At 39.2% G+C, this 23597-nt stretch overlaps 1 protein-coding gene across 1 annotated transcript in view; it reads left to right on the plus strand.

Moving 5' to 3' along the window:
• The window catches only part of LOC116710129 (PDZ domain-containing RING finger protein 4), a 61577-nt gene that overhangs the window by 17503 nt on the left and 20477 nt on the right, over positions 1-23597 (plus strand). The window contains exons 2-3 of the mRNA XM_032548976.1: positions 19413-19666; positions 22395-22497. Coding sequence (XP_032404867.1) covers positions 19413-19666; positions 22395-22497 — 357 coding nt within the window. The remainder of the gene's footprint in view (positions 1-19412; positions 19667-22394; positions 22498-23597) is intronic.

Genomic DNA, 23597 nt, shown 5'->3' on the forward strand with positions numbered 1-23597 from the left:
TTGAAGGTGTGACAATAAACTGTTTTGTACTGACTCATGGACGGGAATATATGATCCAAGTAAACCAGATGTAGTTTTTTTTGGATGAAATCTATAACTGTTGATTTTTTTTTTTCTGATTTAACTTTGCCTCGGGAAATCTGTTCCATAAAAGACAAAAGCTACTTTTTTGTGAATTTCTGTCAAACGTTTTATTTCTGCTGCCATTCCTTTAGTGAAGTTGTCCTGTCTGGAAAGAGAACAGCGAGTCTGACAAAACAAAAAACAACAAAAAAAAACATTTTTCCAGTTTAGTTCACCATGTTTATGTAGATTACCTAATATTTGTGAAGAATATGGAATAGAAATACCCTTTATTGTCCCTCAGTGGAGAATATCCGGTGTAACAGCAGCAAAGTGACGGCGGCTTTATAGTATGATTAAAATACTGTTCACTTCAATCAATCAATCAATCAAATTTTATTTGTATAGCACATTTCAGCAGCAAGACATTTCAAAGTGCTTTACATCATTACAAACACAGAAACACAATGCAACATAGAATCAATAATCAAAACAAAGCATTAAGTCAAGTTCCATCAATAAATTTGTAATTGATTACATTTTAAATACAATCCTAAACAGGTGGGTTTTTAGTTGAGATTTAAAAGAAGTCAGTGTTTCAGCTGTTTTACAGTTTTCTGGAAGTTTGTTCCAAATTTGTGGTGCATAGATGCTGAAAGCTGCTTCTCCTCGTTTGGTTCTGGTTCTGGGGATGCAGAGCAGACCAGAACCGGAAGACCTGAGAGGTCTGGAAGGTTCATACAACAACAGCAGGTCTTTAATGTATTGTGGTGCTAAGCCGTTCAGTGATTTATAAACTAACAACAGTATTTTAAAGTCTATTCTTTGAGCTACAGGGAGCCAGTGTAGGGACTTTAAAACTGGTGTTATGTGCTCTATCTTCCTGGTTTTAGTGAGAACGCGAGCAGCAGCATTCTGGATCAGCTGCAGCTGTTTGATCAGTGTCCTTTTAGACTTTAACACATCTTCTCCCCTTTTACTGGGTAATTTTGTTCTTTGTTTTGCTTAACTCTCACCAGAATTAACTTGTTTTATTGCTGTAGTTATTATTTTGCCATTTGCCATACATTTTAATTTCCCTATTTCCTACTGTTAGCTAAATCAAAGCATATTGACTTGAGGTAAATTGGGATTGAGTGGTGAAGTGAAACATGTTTAATGTATCTGGCTCCTGGATCTTCTGTGGATTGTCTGTACCCACTGTATCCAGTCACTGGGCAAGAGGAAAATGCTGGAGAGCCAGTTTATCATAAGGCTACGCAGGACAAACATGCATAGACACTCACCCACCTACAGGTAACCAATCAACCCAACAGTAATGTCTCTTTGACTGTAGGAGGAAGCCAGAGTACCTAGAGATAAGCCATGCATGCACAATAGAGAACATGCAAACTACAGGCAAAAAGCTCCTTCCTGTGGGATTTGAACCCAGGACCTTCTTGCCGCAAGGCAACTGTGCTGCCAACTGTACCAGCAGCAGGAAAACAATTGTTTTTATGTTTTCTACGTAATGAACAAAAGATAAAAAAGGATTTTCTAGCACAAAAAAGTTTAGAACAACCCTAACCCCTAATAGTTGGTCTTAATGACCTTTGGCATTTAGAAAAACCAGAGGGTATCAAAACAGTGAGACAATTCTTGTAGTCATTTACCAGAAACCAGTCAGAGGAGAAAACTCCTCAGTTTGAGCTTTGAGATGATGCCGTTCTTGAAGGTATTTTCAGATTTCCATTGTTTAGAAATCGTTGTAAAGCTTAGAAAGCACACTTTCCAAATATATTAATAATTCAACATGCACCTTGGGCACACCTGCTTTTTCCATGGGCGAACAAAAATGCACTAAGTAATGCTGACAACAGATGCTGCAACTTTGCTATCATGTATAATGTGAACTGCCTTAAAATTTTCATTGTAGTCCTAATAGGATCTTGGTGAAGTCGTGCGCGGAGAAATGAAAACCCAAGCAGAGAAGCAGAGCAAATTATGCTGCATTAAGCGACTGTTGTGGAAAAGTGGCAATTGTTTATCACTCTTGTTTTTTTTTTTTTGTGTGTGTTTTTTTTTGGGACCTCATGCTGTCCCTTCTGATATTCCTTCAGTGTTCACTTTATTCTACCTGCTTCATTACCCTTCCTCTACATTACACTCGGGTTCCTGCCTGTGCATCAGGACAGATGACAGCTCTGCAGCTGTCAGCACAGCCCAGGTGTGGGCTTTGGGTAAATGCCTTACTGGAACCCCTCCACGTCTGCGATGGCACTTAACAGCAGATAAAACTTTAATTCCGGCCTTTCAATTGCAGTAATAAAGCCTTGTAAAGCAAAATGGAATCTGTGTGCTCCGGCATTCATTACAGTCAGACAATAAATCTGCCTCGGATTGAACCGGTGAGCGCATAACACAGCGGGGTGCTGCAGCCGTCTCCTCCTTATCTCAGAAATGAGAGTAAATGAATGATCAGAAGCATGAAGAATCTTCTTTTTTTACACCCACAGAGCCTCAGAGAGCAGGAGGAACCAAACATTCAGCCCAGTCATCACATATGTGCCCTGCTTATGGTTCCCATGACGGTGTGAACCCCTCCTCCCCCCAGCCGCCCACCCTCCACACGTGCATATTATTTCCACATTCCCCTCTATGTTCACACAGTCAGCGGATTCACTTCAATTGCTCGCGCACTCGTAACGTCACAACATTTCCGAAGTGCCAGCTAATAAGTGCAGTTTTGGAGTACCTGCACCAGTAATGTTCATCAGCACATTTTCATTCTCTCTTCTGGAGAAACTCGGGGCTGTGGCGGGTGTCATTAATCAGAAATCTCGCCGCGTATCGGTTGTAAATCATCGTGCTCGTCCCTGGGAGCGCTCTTCAAGAAAACAGCAGCACCAGGTGTTCTTAATCAACACTGGTTTGTTGGATTGTTTTTGCATATATTAAAGTTGTCAGGTGGTCTTATTTTTTATTTATTTATTTTTTTTCATTAATGCAGTCTGCAGCTAGAGCAAGGCAATGTTACAGCTCATTTACCGTGCAAAGCTCCAGGTCATATAAACAAGTTTGACAGGTGTTTCATTACATCCACATTCTGGATTTAAGTTAAATTCAGAAAGGACTGGCTGGCAACAGGGTTTTTATTTTGCTTGGTAACATCTGAATATTTCACAAATTCGACAATCATAGCAGTGTGTCAGAGATTGAAAACGTCAAGTTTTCCTTAATTAGCTCAGAGCTGTGATCAAACACTCAGATATCAGTTTTTTTGTTGTTTTTTTTCATCCAGCCATTGTTTTCCACTTATCTGGCCACAGAGGCAACAGGCCCAGGAGGGAAATCCAGATAACCGTCTTCAAAGCAGCACTAATTCATTCTGTTTTGATCCAAAGTTATTTCCAGGTCCTTGGGCCTGAAAAGTCCTTTGAATGTGTTCTGTGTCTGGTCCAGGGACAAAGACAGGCACTCAGGAAACATCCTGATCAAATGCTTGAGAACAGCTCCACAGATTACTCTGGATACAGAACAGCTGTGGCTGTGCTTCAAGCTCCCTCGGAGAATTAATCTCCTAATCTTACACTTAAACCTGACTACAGCCACAATTCAAAAGAAGCATCTTTAGCTGCTTGCATCCAGTCTATATCTACAAATATGATTTACATCTCATGTCTAAAGTTAGAGTCCAAATGTAGAAAGACATGATCAAAACTTTACCTTTTGATTCAATACTCTCTCTACCACAGTAAACAGTTGATAAGATGAAAGTATTTTACATCAGGGTTGCGCAAGGTTATTTATTTTATTTTATTTTTAAAAAGATTTTTACATTTACAAGCCAACAAGAAAGAATAGAACAGAAATAGCCTTTATGTATAACAAAACAAAAACAAGGAAAAACTTCAGTAAGTGAAGTTTGTCATTAAACACTTCAAAGATTTTACTGGTAGATCATTTCAGATTAATTACCATTATATTCATAAATACGACATAGCAACCTATTATCTTAAAATTACTTTTATCCTGGAATCAACCAACAGCATTCTCCGTGCAGTGTTTGAACTTTGCTTAAATTAATAAGCAATCGTCAGTTACTCATCAGTGTAAGCTCTTTGATAAGTAAATAATGATTAATCAAACTCTGCTGTGAAGATCCCGTCTTTTCAAACCATACGTCTGTTGTCAAATGTACTGGCACAATATTTACTGAGTAAATTGTACGTTTCCTTGAATATCATTTCCATCTTCTCTCTTTCATCTGTGCAATCAGGACACAGCAGCAAACACTGACTTGTATCCAATTTCCTCACACTTTGCTGTCTATTGACTGGAGCTCATGCAGAGGAGTGAGGCCAAAGGAGGCAGAGAGGAAGTTACAGACGCCAACGTCCTTATTCTCCCTTCCTCTCTTGCTGCCACTTTTGCCGTGCTACGAACGGCACAACGGGGAGCTGTGATGTAGATTGATTACACTTGTGATCACTCTTCTCAGATAAAGTCCTTTCTCGTAATCATGCATTGTGCCACTGCACTTTACATGGATGAGATTATCATCAGTGGCTTCATCACCGTCTCATCCGAAATGCCACCTTAATTGGGCAGATTATCTTTTTCTTTTTTGGAGGGGAGGTTGATCTTTTTTTCACTCCTGTGGGTCCTTGAGCAGTAATGGCTTTGCTTTTGGACACCTTTTTATATTTTTATGCTGTTCTCTCTCTTTATCGCTTCAGTCTTTGACCTAAGCACTTCCTTCAACTTCAGCAGAACAGGTGATGTCTTTTATTGTCTGACACCTGCATTTCAGAAACTTTTGCTGTTGTCATTTGTGAGGTGATTCCAGTCGCTCTACAAAAACCTTTCCGGTCTCCTGTTGTTCTTCGTCAAATCACAAAGACAGTAGTGGAGGTCAGTTTCTTGTCTTTGGGTACTATTAACACTAAACAAAACTTTACTGCATCAAAATGTTTACATGGCATAAAAAATCTTCTTAAGTTTAATGTAAAACATTAAAGATAATAGGTTTAACTATCTACACTAAACTCTTTACAACTAGGGAAAAAAATATGTATATATTTTTATTTGTGTGTTGTTGAAAAGATGGAAAAACACAATCCCCTCTAAGTATTACCTCCAGTGTGAAAGACAGCTGCATATTAGTGATGGTTTGGGATGTTTTGCTTCAAGTTCGTCAAAATCAGAAGCTAATTCAACTAACGTGGACATAAATTCCTCTTTCTGTTCCACATTCCACCACAAGAAAAGCACATTGAACATCCTACGTTTGTCATATTTATTCAAATCATATTGATGGCAGATCAATCAGGAATACATCTATGCAACCTGTGAAAAAAAAAAAACTGTTTATTTATTTGATACATCTCATTTCTAGCTTTCCCAAATGAAGAAGCTTTACTAAAGAGCTCAAATTAAAAGGCCAGCCGATACGCTACTGCTCTAGAAATGTAGTACAGGTAAAACTGCATTTTCTGCTATAGAGATTTTACTAATAGAAAAGTTATGGCCATTTGCATATTGTGAATACACTGTAAATTACAGAGCACCTAACGGGACATTGAAGAAAACAAAAAAAGAGAGAAAACTTTCTCCCCTCCACCAGCAGAATGGGGCTGGATACTTTCTTGTGAGCAAGCGAAAGTTTCTTCTTTTTTTTATTGCCTTCATGACCCTTTTGAGGCTCGATAGTAAATTATATTTCTGAAAAACAACTGAAGGTAACACAGTTACTTGATTGTGGTATACAATTGCACTGTGTGCCTGGAAAGTACATAATACCTCTTCGTCTCTGCCTTAAAAAAAAGAAAATTATGTTCTACAGAGGCATGTGGTTCTAAAAGTCTGAGCTAGACTTTGGCAGCTGCTGCTCATATCTTCTCCTCACCATTTAGTACTTTTCCATTTTTCATTACATGACATTTAGGTAAGGAAGGGAGCCATCTTTCATTGGATGTCAATTTGTGCGTGCCTTTTGGAATTCTTGTTGAATTGACAAGAAGGCGAGTTGACCCAGATGGCCGGCTGAAATCTGATTATACAGGAAAATTGCTGCATTTTATCTTTTCAAACTTTCAACCTTTTTGAAATTTATAGATGCATTTAGAAATTTCTGAGTTAAGGGAAGGCTCTCCCTAATGTCAAGCATACCAAATGTGCCAACTGCTAATATAAACGCTGAAGACATTTTCAGATTTCATCTCTAATCAGTTTGTCTTAGCCAAAAGGAAAATCTATAATCTCTTGGAGATCTAGTAAAGTGAGTCACATAGATAAAAATTATTAGAACTGCTTGCTCTTGTGCTAACAAGCATCCTCATTGTCTGTGGTGATGAGTTTCCGAACAGCCAGAGTAATTTCAGGAACTCGAGAAAAGTTGCTGAAATGAAACATTAACTACACGGACCAAATGACATCTGTCCAGGAAGTTTGCGGTGTAGGAATTACATTTTTTGGGAGGCTAACGTTTAGCTCCAGTCCTTCTCACTTTGTTTCCTCTCTTCTGTTCCTGACCCATCCACCTTAGCTGACCTGTTGTTATTGGCTCATCAGGCAGATCGGTGGACAGCTACAGGGGTCCTGATGGACCTTTCAAAGCTCCGCTGTTAATTGTTTCCACTGTCAGAGCCCTGTGCGTCACCACCTCACCTGCTCCCTGTTTCCCCAAATCTGCCACTATGACACATACACACACACCCACACCCGCACACACACCCACACACACAGACAAAGATCCTGTTAGAGAGGTGTTTGGGAAACGGATGGGAAGCCTTTGTAGTAATTAAGTGTGTTTGGCATTATGTAAATAGCGCTTATCAAGTGTTAATTGCCTCCGCTGCCAGGATGAGAATATCAGACGTGAAGGAAACAAATTGCCACTTTCCAATGTGTCTCTGTAAGGCACAGAAACTATGATCAGGCCTGGTGCTTCATGCCATCTCTGCTGCTACCTGCTCACAGTGTCAGCTACCTTGCACTTTCTTGTGAATTTACAGACAATTTGGCATAAAACATTTGTCTTTGCATATGAACACATTTATCTAGGTTAACAAAAAAAAAAGAAAGTAATTTACTAAAACCTTGTCCGTAATCAAGCTAATGTGTTGGCTTGTCATAAAATGAAAGAAATATTAATTACAAGCCGCAATCATATATTATTAAACTGAATCTGTCTATGAAAGGATTGCTTTACCAATGTGCAATAAATTCTATTATTTAATATCTCTATGTGTGCTGAAAATGTTGAACGGCTTCCTTTTGTTTCTTATTTCCAGCACATAAGAGGCGTTTTATCAAAGCACCCAAGTGATTTGGTTCAGTTAGCAAATGGATGGCAATGTTACTCCAATGTCTTTTCATGCCAGCTTTGCCATTTTGCTGCTCTGCTCTGCATCATCCAAACACCCCCTCCCACCAAAAACCAATTACCAGTTATCACTAAAAAAGCTGCTCATTTATAAGTTACTTCCCCCCGCCGAATGCAAATTTTCCTCCTAATTTGATTCCCCGCTTTACACATTAACTACCTCTAAGAACTACCTCTAAGAGATCTTTCAAGCTAAGCACTCAGATTAGCTGTCCATGGTGTAAATCTCTCTCTTTTTTTTTAAAATAAACCCTGCATCTATCATTAACCTTGAACTGGCTAATTAACTTGCCTCCCTCTTTCAGAACTTTGCTGCAGAACCTCATAAAACAGATATAATAGGACTTTTAACGCAATCATCTCACATCCGGGTGTTATCTACGATCAAATAGGAATACTCTGCTGATGTAATTTCACGCAGAAGTGATCATAAGCATAACAGGAGCTAAAGCTGGAGATGGGGGGGAAACGGCTGCAGATGCAGCGTTCTATCAAAAGATTGAATCTTTGGATGGGAGCCCAAAAGAACATAAAAAGTCTCTTCTTCCAACCCTAAGCGAGAAATGAATCTATTTAAGTTGATTATTTACTTGTTTCTAGTGGTTCACACTCCTTGAGTCTCTATATGTTCTCTCTTTACAATCACAAACTTCAGTACATTCTGTTGTAGTGAATAACTGTGAAGTGGAGGGAAAATCCATTTGTTTTCAGCTTCTTTTCCTCTTAATAAATCCAGTGTATCATCTTGAAATACATCTTTGAGTAACTTAATCTCTAATGCAGCTTGTAGTGGTGTTACTTTTGGAAAAGGAGTGAAACTGGGTTATAAAATCATACTCTAAGCTTTAACCATCTCACAGCATCATGTTCAGTCCATCATGGAAATGGGACAACTGCAATGTAGCAGATAATGGCCATGATTCATTGGACAATCCATAAATTGGAAATTTTTGGAAGAGCAAAAAAAAAAAAAACTAACATTGAAAAAAGCCATAAGAAATAATGTTTGTCACAAACCATAGGTGGGAAAAAGTATTTGTAAGGTTCTCTAGTCAGATGATGGCAGTGGAACTTGGTGGTGGCAGTATGATACTTTGGGGATAATGTAGTTGAGCATGGATGGCTGCCAGTAAAAAAAAGAGGAACATTACAAATACTTACTTGTTAAAATATGGTTTCATGGTAAAGATACCAATTAAATCATATAAAAAGTGAATTAATATCGTAAATCTATCAGTCATATCAGTTGAAACTGATGAGGGAAGTATGCGTTATTAGCAAACAATGTCAAGAAAACAAAACTGGATCTTTTCAGACCTGCAACTGTGGACAGTGATACCTAGCAGAGAGCAGTGAGGGATAAAGAAGAGATTTGGTCAAAGCTGATGGGAAGGTAGAGGGAGAAAAATACAGGGTGATCCTGGGAAAAAAAACAAAAACTAGAGGCTGCAAACTAATGGAGACTGTATTTCACCTTTCAGCAAGATGATGACCCTGACCAGTCAGAATTACACTTGAATGGCTTAGATCAAAGCACATCCATGAGCTAGGATGGCCCAGTCAAAGTCCAGCACTGAGAAAATGTGATACAAACCCAGCTATGGATGTTAACAGACGTCCATTCTGACTGAACTGGAGTTATTCCTTAAAGAATTACTTGCACAAATCTTCAGTTTCTAGATAAGCAACACTAGATAAGCGAAGACATGAAGCTCTAATTTTAACAACAAACGAGGCTGATTTTGCATAACGCACTTTTCAGATTATTTTTGTGAAAATGTTTTAGGATTATGTGCCCTTTTTTAACAAGTATAATCCCAATGAAATAGACCAGAGTTCTGGATTCTTTTGTGATTAAAACACAAAATGGTGTGAACACTTTCCACTTTAGATCACAGGTCTGTAGTTAATCAACTGGACATTAAGGGGAAATATCTGCCGTCCATCTTGGCAGCCATGGCATTTTCATATAGTCAGTTCTACATGGCAGTTCTATATAGTCCATAGAATGATTTCATAACCATGCTCTTTATCAGGTCATATCCATTAACACGTCTGAGTTTGCTTATAGTCTGACCATCACCTTCTGAAAACTCAGCAATTAGATGAGGTGGTAGCTTCCTCCTTGGGTAATTATGAGGACATTAGTAGCTGATTTCTGCTCTCATTGGTGGCCGGCTTTCCGATGAGACGAGGAGCTAGAACAATAAAAACGAGAGGCGTATGCAGAGTGAACCTTTGACCATTGTGCAAATCAAAATTCTCTGTGTTCCTGTTTGTTGCGAACAGACAGATTGTTCATAACTTTGTTTTTACGGATGAGGACATTTTTAGTACCAGGGTAACAGGTAGTAGAGCAAGCAGATCTACAGTTTGATTATGGCAATAAAATACAAAAAAAATGCTAATCATAAAATATGAGGCAGCAGTGAATCATTAAACGATTCTTTCTTTACCGCCTCGGCTGCTCGACGAAACGCAGAGAGGATAGCTGGTGTGTGGGACCTCCTCTGCCTTTGTCCTCCTAAAATAGCCGTCCTTGTGCTGAACGATCACAGCAAGAGATTGGATAATAAACATGCATAAAAAGGCACCCGATGAATTTCAGAGCATGTTGAAAGGGGTGATACACTTTGAGCGAGTTTTGCAATAAAGGGAGTACTCCACACAAGATTGGTGCTCAGAGAGGAAAATTGGCAGAATTCATCAAATGTTCTGCGGGCATTAAACCTCGGCAGCGGCACGTTGGCCCTTTTAATGTGAACGATAACCCAGGGGGCCTTGTGGGGTGTGTTTTATGTGGTTGGAGGGGTTAAAGGAGGCCTGTGCATTGGTTTATGTAGAGATGTTGAGGTGATTTTCAGATTTCCCCCGTGGCATTCCTGCACTCTCTTTCTGTTTCATGTCACTGGAGCGTTGCCAGAGTCACTGGGACAGTAACGGTGACTGTCGAGGAGTGATTTATGCAGTCATAAGGGCTGTACTGTAGCAGACCTCAGCCTGTATTTTATTCTGACACTTATTATTAAAATGAGACATTTGGGTGTAAAGAGTAACTCAATCCATTCTTTTACTGAGTGTGAGGTACAAGTCGTGTTCACATTGAATCCCATCTCTCTCACATTGGGAGACTCCCTGGGGAGTGTTTAATTCCATTTCTCGTGTAAATAACTTTATTCTTGCCTGTATGTAGCTTTCGTAGATGAAAATGCTAATTCATTTTCACACGTGGAGAGCAAAACTGCAGCAGGCGGATGCTGTTCTTCATTCAGACTCCAGTTAGGTGTCGGTAAACAGAACTGCTGTAGGCAGATCATTAGTTCTCTTCTATTGTTGCAAAGATTCAGCTGAGAAAACCAAATCTAAAGCGGACTAACTGTTTTTGTTGCTGCAGTTGAAGTCTGCACCAAAATAAGATGCGTTTTCTGTGTTACGGTAATTTAAGCATCGCTGATGCTTGATTAGCCACTGATCAACAGCCCTGAAACTAAAAACAAGTGTCGTTGGTCCTGCTGCGCTCAAATACAGCTGAGCTCAAAATTATTAATACTCCTGGCAGATTTAGACTGAAAACGATTTTCCTTCTAATAGGAAAGAAGATTAAATTGAAGGCTAATTAGTATAAACAACAACAAAAAAAATGATTTTGAGAAAAATAGTTTGGCAGTTTTTAGTTAGAGAAAAACTACCATGTTTCAAATTGTGTATATGTTTTGCAATAATCAGTGGAAAATTTTTTATTGCCATTAGAGCTGTCAAACCCTTCATGGCCAACTTTTGTTTCCTTCAGTGTTTTAAGGATTTATCCTCCTTTCCATTCATTACATCCCTCCACATCAGTCCTTTACATCCAGAGTCCAGACTTAAGTCTGGCTGGGCCGCTCCTGAATGTTAATATAATTTATAGACAGAAGAAACATGTTGGTAAAACGGAGATTACTCTAATCCTAAATCTACCTGGGGGGCGAATAAAATGTATAACTTCTGCTTCATTCACATTGTTGTTGTTCTATCACAGATAATCCCCATAAAATAAATTAAACTTTGTGGCAGAAATGTTTTATGAGTCACTGCATGCTGCTTACCTATATTCTGTTTGTTTATTTGAACACTGTGTCTGTTATTGTTGTGCAAAATTAACTGAATGTCCCTGAATTTGTCAAATGACTGTGGCCTCTTTGTGTAATTTTGATTAAAAAGGATGTACATAAAAATAGAGTAAAGCTGTAAGGGGCGAGGGGGCATTTTTGTGTTATATAAAATGGAAGAAGAAGAAGAAATCCAGCTGAAAGACAAAAATGCTCATGCTTTTTATCCCATTTTCATGGTATTATTCATTAACATGAAAAATAACAATAAACATTTTTCATTAACAATTACATTTCTAATATCACTTCACAAAAACTGCCATCTCTTGGCAATTCAATTGAAAGCGTGCTATAACAACAATCCCTTTCATTTCCTGATCGTGCAGTCAGATTATAATACCAAAGTGTAACAAATGACAGTCAAATTAAGATGATCATGTGTACTGGGTTTGCACGAGGCAGCAACAGAGAGGAAGCGTTCTCTTTCAACTGGAGGGGACCTCCAGCGGACCCAGACCATCTGCTGGGACCAGCTGGACAGAATACAGACACATAGAAACATGGAAACTCCAGCACATGCAGGCGTTCTACAAATTGAAAACAAACGGACAAGAGTAAACGGTGACGATCGGAGCAAATGCTGCATAAATAGAGAGTGGCGGGAGAGAAAATAACAGACTGTGTGTCTCGCAGGACAAGCCGCGTTAGAATTGAGGTAGCTCAGTTTTACTTTATTGTCTCTAATTACAGGTTTTTAAATATAAGAAGCTAAGACTAGCCTTAAAGCACAAAAATCTGATAACAGCCTACCATTCTACTTTTATGAACTCTAGGAACTAATGTATACTGGCGAACCTGAAGTCTGCAAGTTGAAGTGCTCTTTTGGGAACTTATGGAACAGTCTGATATTTTATGTTAGATGGAGTTTAACTTTTAAAAGAAATTCTACTTTCGATTTAACAGAGAACCAATACAAATTGGAGATCTCCTTTACAATTCATGCATGTTGTTTTCTTTATAGTTTTTTATTTTTTTTTGTTGTTGTTGTTTTTGTTATGTAAAGCACCTTGAACTGCCTTGCTGCTGAAATGTGCTATACAAATAAACTTGATTGGTTGATTTTATCAGAGCTCCCTCTCTGCAGAATCTTAGATAAGCTGAAAGTCAAGGTCCTCCACACTACTGTCTGCACTGTGGTTTGCATAAAAGTTCCCCTCACAAAAATCCAGTGTAGCCTCTGCTAAAGCGCTCCTCTTTTCAACAAAAGTATTATGTTTGTTTGCATTAGCTCTCAGCTTCACCCCAATCATCCCCAAGCACACACCTTGGCAGCAATTTCTACTTTCACACTATTTTTTTTGTTTGTTTGTTTGTTTTTTGTACTAGGACATAGTGCAGATTATAGTTATTGTATTTAATAGCACGTGGTTCCATTTTAAGAGTGGATTTTGAAACTCTACTCTGGTTATTTTATTTATTTATTTATAGGTACTTTACCAACATGGATGGAAGCTTATTCAAGACGAGAGATGAGAGATCAAAATCCTCTCTTAGACAGCATGCATCAAAAGATTTTGTTGAGAGAAAGATTTCGAGCAACGACCAACAGCGATGAATTTCAGGAAGAACAAAGAGGTAATGGGAAGGACAGAAGGGGTAAAAAGTACAACAGACTACAACATATGGTGTGTTCAATGATCAGAAAAAGATCACATTTTTGTGTTCCGGACCTGCTGGTCACGTTGGCGCTGATCAAGCTAAATATCTTCTATTCTAGACATAATTTTTACCTTTTTTTGTGTGTGTGTGTCTAAAAGTAAATCAGATTCAAACCCACACAATCATAGAGGAAGTTCAGCAGAAAAGAGCTAATCAAGCAAGCGAAAGAAAGAAACGCTGGTGGGATGGAAGTGAAGGGGGGAAAAATGCAACCCTAACACTGTGACATCATCTCTTAAAACTCTCAACGAGTCCATCTGAGGTGCTCTGCACAGCTGAGAAGACCCCGAAAGTGAGGGGTCATGTTGTCTTTTCCCAAAAGATGAGGCTCTGGATCAGAACCGCCAACTGGCAGCTGTAAGCGCAGCACTCCCGGGGCTGGATGACCTACATATTTAACTTTCTCCATCTGCTTGTACACACTTGCATCTCTGCAGGCTGCCACTCAAACCAGCAGGTGACGGTGCTCAGCAGATCCAGTAGGGCTGTCCGTAACAGAGGTTTACCACCTTTACACGGCACTAAAGGCTAAACAAAGGTTAGCCTTGAGTCATAAACTTTAAATTCAAAAGACAAAAGCAAATTCATTAAGACTCAAAGGGCTACATGTAAACCAGAAGGTGCAGCATGCAGTTATTTTGGAGGCATGGAGCTAAATGGACTATTACTGTCTACCGCCTGAGGCTGGCTTGCTCTCCTCGCAGAAGAAGTAAATGAATCACTTCTATCTCTGATCCCGCAGATGCTGTCGGCGGCGTCTGTCCCCTCTGCCACGTAGAAGCAGCTCTGGCCACGTCAGATGTGGCTGAAGTTGTCATGTTAACAGATAAACGGACTGTACTTTCCAGCCGCCATCACTACATTCTTCCCCCTCCGGGGTCGCTGGCGATATTGATAGGACGGCAGCGGTTGATGAGACAGCAGCAGTGATAAAGAAGGCACCTGAAGAAAAGCACAAAGCTGCTTCTTGTTTGTTCCACTCTGCCTGTCTTCCTACCTGCAGGATAAATGATGAGACGAAACGGAGGCGAGGAGCATCGCAGGTACCGCGTTGAGCTGCAGGCAACAGCAGCCTGGAAGTATGGGCGCATTGATTGGAAACGAAAGCGACTTTTGCCAAACTGGGGTTTGTTGTTCAGAGAAAAAAGCCCATCTCTAACTTTTGCTAGACATTTACAAGAGCCAAGACTCGTTTCTCTCATCTGTCCCAACAACATGGTTCTAAATGTTTTTTGGCAGCTGAGGAAATAACTGACTGAGGAAAAGTGGCTTGATTCTTCTGTTACACTTCGCTAAGCTGGTTTATTGTGTTTGTTGTTGGGAAGCTGGTGTTCGTCCCGGGGGGCTTTCAATGAAAACACATTTCTCTCCTGGCAGCAGCTGCTGCATATTCCCATACAAGCAGCCAGCAGATGTGTCTTGATCCAGGATCCCCATCCCGGCGTCCCATTTCCCTCCCAAATTCACATTTACCTGATCGACTCCCATCCTGATTGTTGAACAAATGATCTCTCTGTCATTGTTGGCTTGCAAACCGATAAGATAATTCACATTGACTCTGTGCATATGGAGCAGTTAGGGACATGAAGCAGCTGCTTTGGACCTGCTGACGGCTGCAGCTGCTCAATAATTTGTTGCGAATGATTCTGTTTGCCAAATTGTTTCCACGAATACAGCATATATTTTGGTATTTGCAACGTTATTTTGCCGTTTTAGAGGGATAATTAGGATATGACAAGCCAGGGTCTGTTCTATGCTGATGATGACCTACTTTATTGCTTCCCTTCTTCACTCTAATACAGAAAGAACAATTAATGACATTTTCTTAAATGCGTGAATTACTATGTTAATTACATCGACCCATGAAAATCTGATAAAGTCTGTCTGGTTGTATCTGGGTCTTATGCTGGATGAAGATGTTTGTTTGAGCGTACCTTGCTGATTTGGTCCATAGATGAAGGGTGAATCTTCCTCTGAATCAAATCCTCCTGCTGTTGCAGGGTCTGTAAACCCTCTGTATCAACTACTTTTTTTTTTTTTTTTTCACCATGACTTTATTATGGTGATGTTCTGTGAATACCTCCACCAAATCAGTCTATTGGCACGAGTTAATGCTTTTTACAGGCTGTACCTTAACTTATCACTGGAATTTGTTCACTCTACGGCTGAGCGGTTTTCACAGCGTGGCCCTGATTTATGACGATTCAGTTTTGCTTCCCATCGTTTCTTGGAATACTTTGCAGACTTAATTCAAAGTATCTGAACTCTTTTCTCCTGTTGACGGTTTGTTCCATCTTTAATATCAGACAAAAACACTTCATCGAACAGTGCCTGTGTTTTCCACTTTTGTTCTCAGCATCTAAATTCTCAGGGGTTCTTAAATTACGTAGTACTTACTGAGTAATTTACTATTTGTTTTAAGATTTTGTTTTATAATTTTCCCTCTTGTATATTTGCTACTATGTAATAATGGCTGTGGCGTTTCAGGGACTGAAGTGTTTGCTTGATCCCTCCCTGATTGCCCCATAGCGTCAGCTTCCAGGACCAGTTTATCTGAAACTACGCTAAATTCAAATGCCAATAGGATCAGAACTGAGGTAAGACTTAAAAGAGCTTATAATGTTTTAGTCTGAACTGCCCCTTTAACCGATGAGATGTTGGTAATGGTGGGAAAGACAGAAACTTGGATGAAAGATTGCTCTGAACCTGACTTCAAATTTGAAGCCACCGTGTCTGTATATCCCAACATCTTGCCAAGGTTTATTGCAATTTACGGGGCAAAACGAGGATGGCAAAGACATTCATACAGTACATAAAACGACTTAATATTTCTGTTATTATTTGGGATTAACTATTCCATCTGGATTCATTGAAAATCAGTAAAAAAATTAAAAAACCAAAAGAACCAAAACAAACTGTCGCTCCTTCTCCCCGCTGTTCTCCTTTACGTTTGCTGGTTTTCTTGCGGTTGTCGGTTTCCATGATTCCTGAGCGGTGAGGCTTGGAGAAGCAGGAGGAGGAGGCTGGACCGGACGGTCAGGACCAGAGGGAGAGCTGGGAAATGTGATCATTTTTCTTGGGGTCTGTCATAAGCCATAGGCTGGCTCATTTGTCTGCTCTGACTCCTTTGTTTCCAGCAAGCCAGGCGCCGTAGGATTAGGCTGTGGAGCAGGAGAAACACAAAAAAAAAAAAGAAAAGAGAAAAAGAGGGACAGTCAAAGCTAATTATTATAGTGCTCCATGTTTCTTTAATGCACTACTTAAATCTAAAATAGATGCAGCAGTTTTTAATACCTGCTGAGTTGCCAGAAAATAAGGTAGAATGAAAGCAAATGAGGGAGGAGGAGAGAGGGCATGCAACTGCACTTTTTTTTTTTCTTTCCTCTAAATTGCCCCGCAGTTCCACTGGAGTGCTGTTGACCCAGTTTATCTCCCACACAGGTGATTAATGCAACTTCACCGCGAGCAAAGGTCACCTCGGGAGGCACGGGCGCAGGTCAGAGCACAACTAGATCTAAAGGAGGCCTACGCGAGCGCGGTTACAGCTCAGAAAATAAAATGTTCCGAGCAAATCATCACCGAGTCTCTGGGGGACGCGAGAGAGGGCACTGAAAGAAAAACCGAAAAAACACGCACAGTGTAGCAGGAATGAGAATACCCAACTCAAACAAAACTACTGACAATTAACCAATTTCTATAATGATTTTTTTTGTTTGTTTTGCTAAATAGTAAATTGACCAACTTCATAAATATCTTTGTTTTCATAAAGATATTTTCTGATACATGGGGTAACAGGCATTCACATGTGACAGGAGGAAGCTGGATTTGAACCCAAAACTTTTGGATTTCCCAGCAGTTTGAGTCCTGTAGACACCGCTAGTGTCTCCAACTAGCCTCCCTGTCTCCTGCCTCTCCTGTTCGTTTTAGGCTGCATGCCGACTGGGTCACTGTCTCCAGTCCTACATGTGAGTCGCAGCTCCGCCGTCCAGGAGTGAAAAATGTACATTGCAGGCTTTTGTCAGTGTGATGTAATGGCTCATAAATTAGTCCTGCACCTGTTTCCGCTTCTGGTTGTAGCTGCCCTCCAACTGGTTCACTCATTTCTATCAGAGATTTGCTCAAGGACCACAGTGGCCAGCTGTAGCGCAATACAGTGACAGTCAGGCTTGAAGAGCAGTGGGTCACTGGAGATTCAGCTTTAGGAAGTTGGAAAAGCATAATAAACGTGATGAAATGCTACAGCTAATGTAACTTGTCTGGTATGTTATCATATTTAAGGACAACTTTAGTCTTTATTTTCTTTTATTCCTCGCTGGTCAGACTCACTTTATACTGCTGAAGTCAAACATTGCCAAAGTCCCATTACTTGTGGTCCCCAAGGATCTGGGGCCTCTTATGTTTATCATACTGTATCTCTTTTCAAGGAAGTCCATTTTTTTTAACTGCATTTTTTGTTCAGATACCTAGTCTTTGTATTTCTAGAGTGTTTACTCTCCACTGTACGCCCATTTTTGATCTGTAATTTTTCTTTAACTCGTCATTCGGGTTTTATAGTAAGGTGATCTCTTTTTTAATAAAAAGGTGAATATAGATAACATACCCTTATATTATTGTAAGTGTGAAAAAAATTTTTTTTATAACTATTAAATTTGTAGTTCTCATTTACAGTTTAATAAATGAAAGACTATTGGTGTAATGTTTCGGAAAGCCAAATTTTGTCAGTGATTTAAGTTTTTTCACTCGAGATAAAAAAAATATAGGTAGTCCAAGTCATTGTAGACAAATTGCACACACAAATCTATATCAAACAACAAGCTAAAAATATTGTGAATATAATACAACTTAACTTTCTTTTAATAATGAAAATGATTTAAACTGAAACAGGAGTATTTAGGCTCACAAACTGGAAAAAAAAGTGTTTTCTGGTTTGGATTTTCAAAATAAGATCTTTTAGTCTGAAGCTCTTTGTCTAAAATACAGATGAGGAGATCTGGCAGTCTGCATCTCGTGTGTGAAATTTTTATCTATCAAAACATAATAACTTGTTGGCATTAATAGATATGAAGACAGTTTAACTAATCAATAACAATTGATTAGTTAAAGTGTTAAAGAACTGGCTCCAGAGCTGGTCATGGTTGAAAATGACCTGCATTGAGTGGATTTGATGTGGAAACGGCTCCTGATGAGCTGGGATCTAGAGATCATTTATGCTGGGATGTTTTAAAACATACTGAGCAATTTTTCACCGGGTTTAAATCACTCAGATGTGTTTATTTTTTTTGTGACGGCCACGAGCGGAGGATTAATGGTGGGATTTCTCAACTCTAAGATACACAAAGCTCCTCTGTAAGAGTTCCCCTCTGGTTTCTCTGTCTGTCGGCTGCTTCTGAATTTAGGTCATTTTGTTCTAGTAAGACTGAGGCGATGTGCTTTTATTTCTGCTAAGATGATCTGTCTTAAAGAGTTTTTAGATCCTTGCCTCGCAGCACTGCTGATTTTGAGTTTTCCGCAGCTGTGCCCCTCCGTTTCTTCACTTCACTTGATGAATGCGAATATAAACGTTTTCTTTAGCTGTTTTTTTTTTTTTTTTAAGATTCTTCACCTTGCCATGTGATGAAAATGCTCTGCTCCAAAGGCGCATTTAAATCGAGCACTATCTATAATTACGCTGCCTATGACTTACTTTTTTTGGTTATCTAAATTATAATCTCTGCTTTCAGCAATTCTTCTAAGGCGAACTCTCCCGAGGTATTCCACATTCGTGGTTTCGCCTTCAGAGAAATTACTGGGCTAAATGAAGCTATGATTTTTTTTTTATGTGAGCCAGCTGCAGCGCAAACGGTTTTCAATCTGACCGAAAAGCCCCGTTCGTTTTTGTGGAGACGAGGTGGAATGAGTGAACAGACGCCGTTTGGGTCTTCAATTTAATCCTCTGATAACGTTGCATTCAACTCTGTTTTGTAAGTGTATTGAACAGGTGAAGATTTCCCTTTGGTTGTCCGTTGATGATACTTTACAGAGACTAATTATAACAACTGTAAAGTTCTAGTGGAGAAAAAGATGCAAAGTGATGCTTCGATCACACTTGGCGAAGAGTTTGATTCCAACCTCGCGTGTGGCATCTGAGTCAAAATAAAAGCTTCTTTTTTTTTTGTCTCTTTCTACTCTGCCTTCAGGTGAATGGGAAGGAGTTGTCCAAATCCAGCCACGATGAGACTGTGGAGGCCTTCCGAGCTGCCAGGGACCCCGTCGTGGTGCAGGTCATCAGGCGTACCCCGAGCGGTCGCCCCCACGGCCCCCCTCAGGAAATCCATGTGGTGGATGTGTGCACTCAGACCGACATCACCTTTGAACACATCATGGCGCTGGCAAAGCTCCGGCCTTCAACCCCTCCTGTGCCTGACGTCTGTCCCTTCCTGCTCTCTGACAGGTATGTGCTATCCATGGACATGTGGGTGCTTATTTTTATTTCGCAGCGCCTTTGCAAAAAAAATAAAAAAATACTTCCACGTATTTACAGCAACATATTTCTATTGAATTAGTTTAGAATTTTTTGTGGTTTGCTGATAAAATTTAGGATAAACCTGCACAATAGAAGGGAAAGAAATTATCGTTTTTGGAAAATGTGACTGTTAGCGTAATTTTGTAAATTTGTCCAGTGCAACTAGTTCCTTTAAACATAACCCATTTAGTAATTTAAGTCTCAGTGTGGGTGATGTGTTCTCAGTATGAATTTTTTTGCAAAGGCCTCTGAGGTTTGTTAGAGAATATTGGTGAACATTCAGCTTCATAAAGACCAAGGAGCACAACAGACAGGTCAGGGAGAAAGCTGAAAACATGATTAGCTTATAAAACAAAAATTCTGCCATTTGAAATGTTATGGAGTACTGTACGGATCGTGATCTGAAGATCTGAAAATATAAAGAAAAATCTACAATTGAGCCTGAGCTTATTTGTAAAGAACAATGCACAATAATCCCACTCTGTATGTGAGCAAAGCTATCAGAGACATATCTTATAAGACTTGCAGTGAGAGATGGTACATGCTATATCAAGCCAATAAAAAACACATGGAATATTCTTTTGATTTTTATCAGTTAAAAAATCAATCGAAACCATTTATCTTTCTTCTTCAGCTTCACAGTTATCCACTGTTTTGACCAAATAAGAGCTCCATAAAGCACTGACGTTTTCAGGTTTGACATGAGAAAATGTGAGGAGGTTTTAGAGTGAATACTTTTGCAACACACTGCAACTTTTTTTTACTTGTTTGTTTTGCTCCTTAACATTTATGCAACGACTAAAGAAAAGCTCCTTTTTTCTCACATTTACAGATCTTCACCGATTTCTTACTATAACTTTGACTTACGGTTAATTTCATTTTTATTTAATTGAAAAAAAAAAAAAATTGGTTGACTTCCAGACTGAGGAGAAAAAAACAAATTGTTGTTGTGTCCTTGTTTTGACTTTGGCTGTGACTGCCTATAATTAAGAATGGAAAACAGTAGGAAAAGGCATCAGCAAGCCATGAAGGAGAAACACCAGTGTTTGCGTGACTAGCGTTACAGATGGGAAGAAATTCAGATATATGTAATAACGACTTTACCGGATACAGATTTACGTGATGAATGAGTCTGTTAACGTCCTTCACGTCTTCCTTCACCAACAAAACACAAAAAGTAACAAGCAATGTGTTTAATTAGCTAAGAAAAGACAGTTGGTCAGCAGACTGCGTTGTCATGTTTCTAACATGCAATAAACCTTTAGGTACAAAATAAGTTGGGTCCGTCTACTCAAAGTTTTGTCCTTTTGTATTTGTTAAAAAAAACAGCTGAATATTGTGAAGGCATCTTCAAGTATCAACAGGAGATTTTTCCTCCTAAACAACAAAGAAACTGGTTCAATGTTCGGGCTTTGTAATTTAAAAAAAAAAAGCTTATTTTTGGTTCACCTCACAGGAGCAGAACGCTCTGAAAAAGGAACACTGAGAATAAAGGAATATCTAGGTTTCACCTCCAGGGAACGCAACAATACGATAGCAGAGGAGGTCTGGAAAATTACAGTTCAATTTGCATCAGGCTTAGGAGATAATTAATTCCGAGCACAATAAAGTTTTTGACATCATTTGTAATCTGGGACTTTGTTAAATATCTAGAGATAAAAGCCCAGATGGATTCTCCATCTGTGTGAAAAGATCAATAAAATTCAGCAATATGATCAGTGCTGCGCGCTATAAAGCTAGTATACATGAGCTGCTCAAAAACATTATGGATTTATGTACATATCGTAAAGCCGGAATTCCCCAGAGGGGCATCCGGCCATAATCGGTCCTGCTTAGAGGTTCAATTTGAACCCAGGTAAGGTTTACAGGGTGATTAAAGTAAATGGCCAATTAAAAAAAAAAACAGGCAACTAAAAGCAACAGCCGCCGGCCGAGTCCAAACTTAATCAATGTTTCCCATAAAGCTGACATTTCCTTCCTCGGCTCCTGAGCTCAGGTGCATCATCCAATAAACAGCTGATTTTATAGATTTTATAGATGCATATAAAGAGTTGGCATCATGTGTTGAGGCTACATTGTAAAATTGTAATTGTACTTTTTTTTTTTACGCTTTCTCCCACTGCCGCAGGAAGAATTCAGACTTTTATAGGTTTCAACTTAATAAACAGGCTGGCGTCTTAACAGGACACATCACTTGCCGTATTTCAAAGATTCGTCTTTTTTTTAATGTTATTATTTGTCTGCAGTCGTTATGCTGTGTGGCGGCCACACATTCTGTTCGAATCCCTACAATAGAGTTTTGTAAATTGACTGAAGGAGGGATAATAGAATTACACCATACAGTCTGGGGGGGGTTTGTCTGTCAAGAGCATGAAGCAAATTACAGACTGCGGATATGCTGTTATTAACAAGAGGCTGCGCTTTTGTCACGTCCAGGAAAAGCCTTCCACAGATCTTTTATTCTGCCTTCTCTGGCTGAGACAAAAGCGACAAAATGTTGTCACTTTGAGGCTTTGAGCTTGAGTAATGTCTCGAAAGAAAATAAAGGAAAATTATCCCACCAGTGTTAAAATCTTAACCTATCGCTGTCTTTTTTGTCTCTCCCTGCCTTTCTGTCTTGCCACCTCTTTCTCTCCGTCTCCTTTTCCTCTGACAGCTGTCATTCCCTTCATACAATGGACCAAGATTACTATGAAGGTACCGACTACCTCTCCCCCGTCCCAGCTGACGGAGACAGAATGGAGGAGTTTGAGTACGAGGTAAGAGCTGAAATCTGACGTGACTGCTAAAGAGTGTTGTGTTTTTACTAAGAAACAATTGCAAAAGCAATTGTAACCTTGCTTTACAGTGACCCCAAAGTTCAGTGTTTTTTTTTTTTTTTTTGTTGGAATCATAGTGACAGACCATCACAAAGTAGCTCCAAATACTGACGCGAAAGGAAAAGGAAACATGTTTAGAGAGCTACATATTAGCTCTATGCTTTCAGCAATGTTAGCACAACTAGAGATCGAAGTTGTTCCAAGTTGTGTCTTTGCAAAATAGGCCAATCTCAGTCAGATTGGACAGAGATCGTTTATAAGCATCAGTTTCCAAGGCTTGCCGCAGGAACTCAATTGTATTTAGGTCTGGACTTTGACTGGGTCATTGTAACAATGAACATATTTTCATCTAAATCTTGTTAGTTTTTGCTGAAGTGTTTGGTGGAAGGCAACTGAGGTCAACCTTGCTTTACTTACTAACAGCAAAAATGATAAAGACTAAAAGAGTTGACATAATAACCCTGGGAATTTTGAACCTTACATAGTTTAATGTTAATGGACACAACATAATCAAGGACAATTCTGTCTTTTATTGAACTGGTATTTGTGATTTCATACATAAGAAGCTGAAGCCACACTTTTGACATCACATGTTAAAAGTTTTAGTTTAAGATTTAAAGATCTAATTTTGCAAGGAGTCCTATAACTTTGAGTAATATGTAAACTGGGCACATATTTAGGAATTATTTCAAAACAATAAGTAAAAATATACATCTTAAAGCATCAATTGAAATCAATCCTCAACTTTTAACTAAGATTTTAACAACATCTTGGGAAAAAGTTGATTTTTTTTGGAAATAATCAATATGTTTGTTAAACCCATTGAAATAGTCCTTAACATTAGTGAAGTGGCAGATTCAAATCAGATACTAACTTTGTTATTATCAGGCAGCGTACACCAATATTCTCTTACAGTTTTTACAAATCATTTTACAAATCACGGTTTCTTTTTCGTGTCTTCTTCCATAAGGAAGAAGACACGAAAAAGAAACATACATAAGTATGAGTATTGTCCACCACCCCAAGCAGCAACCTTTGTG

This window comes from Xiphophorus hellerii, chromosome 2 (assembly GCF_003331165.1).
Source record: "Xiphophorus hellerii strain 12219 chromosome 2, Xiphophorus_hellerii-4.1, whole genome shotgun sequence".
Lineage (NCBI taxonomy): Eukaryota > Metazoa > Chordata > Actinopteri > Cyprinodontiformes > Poeciliidae > Xiphophorus > Xiphophorus hellerii.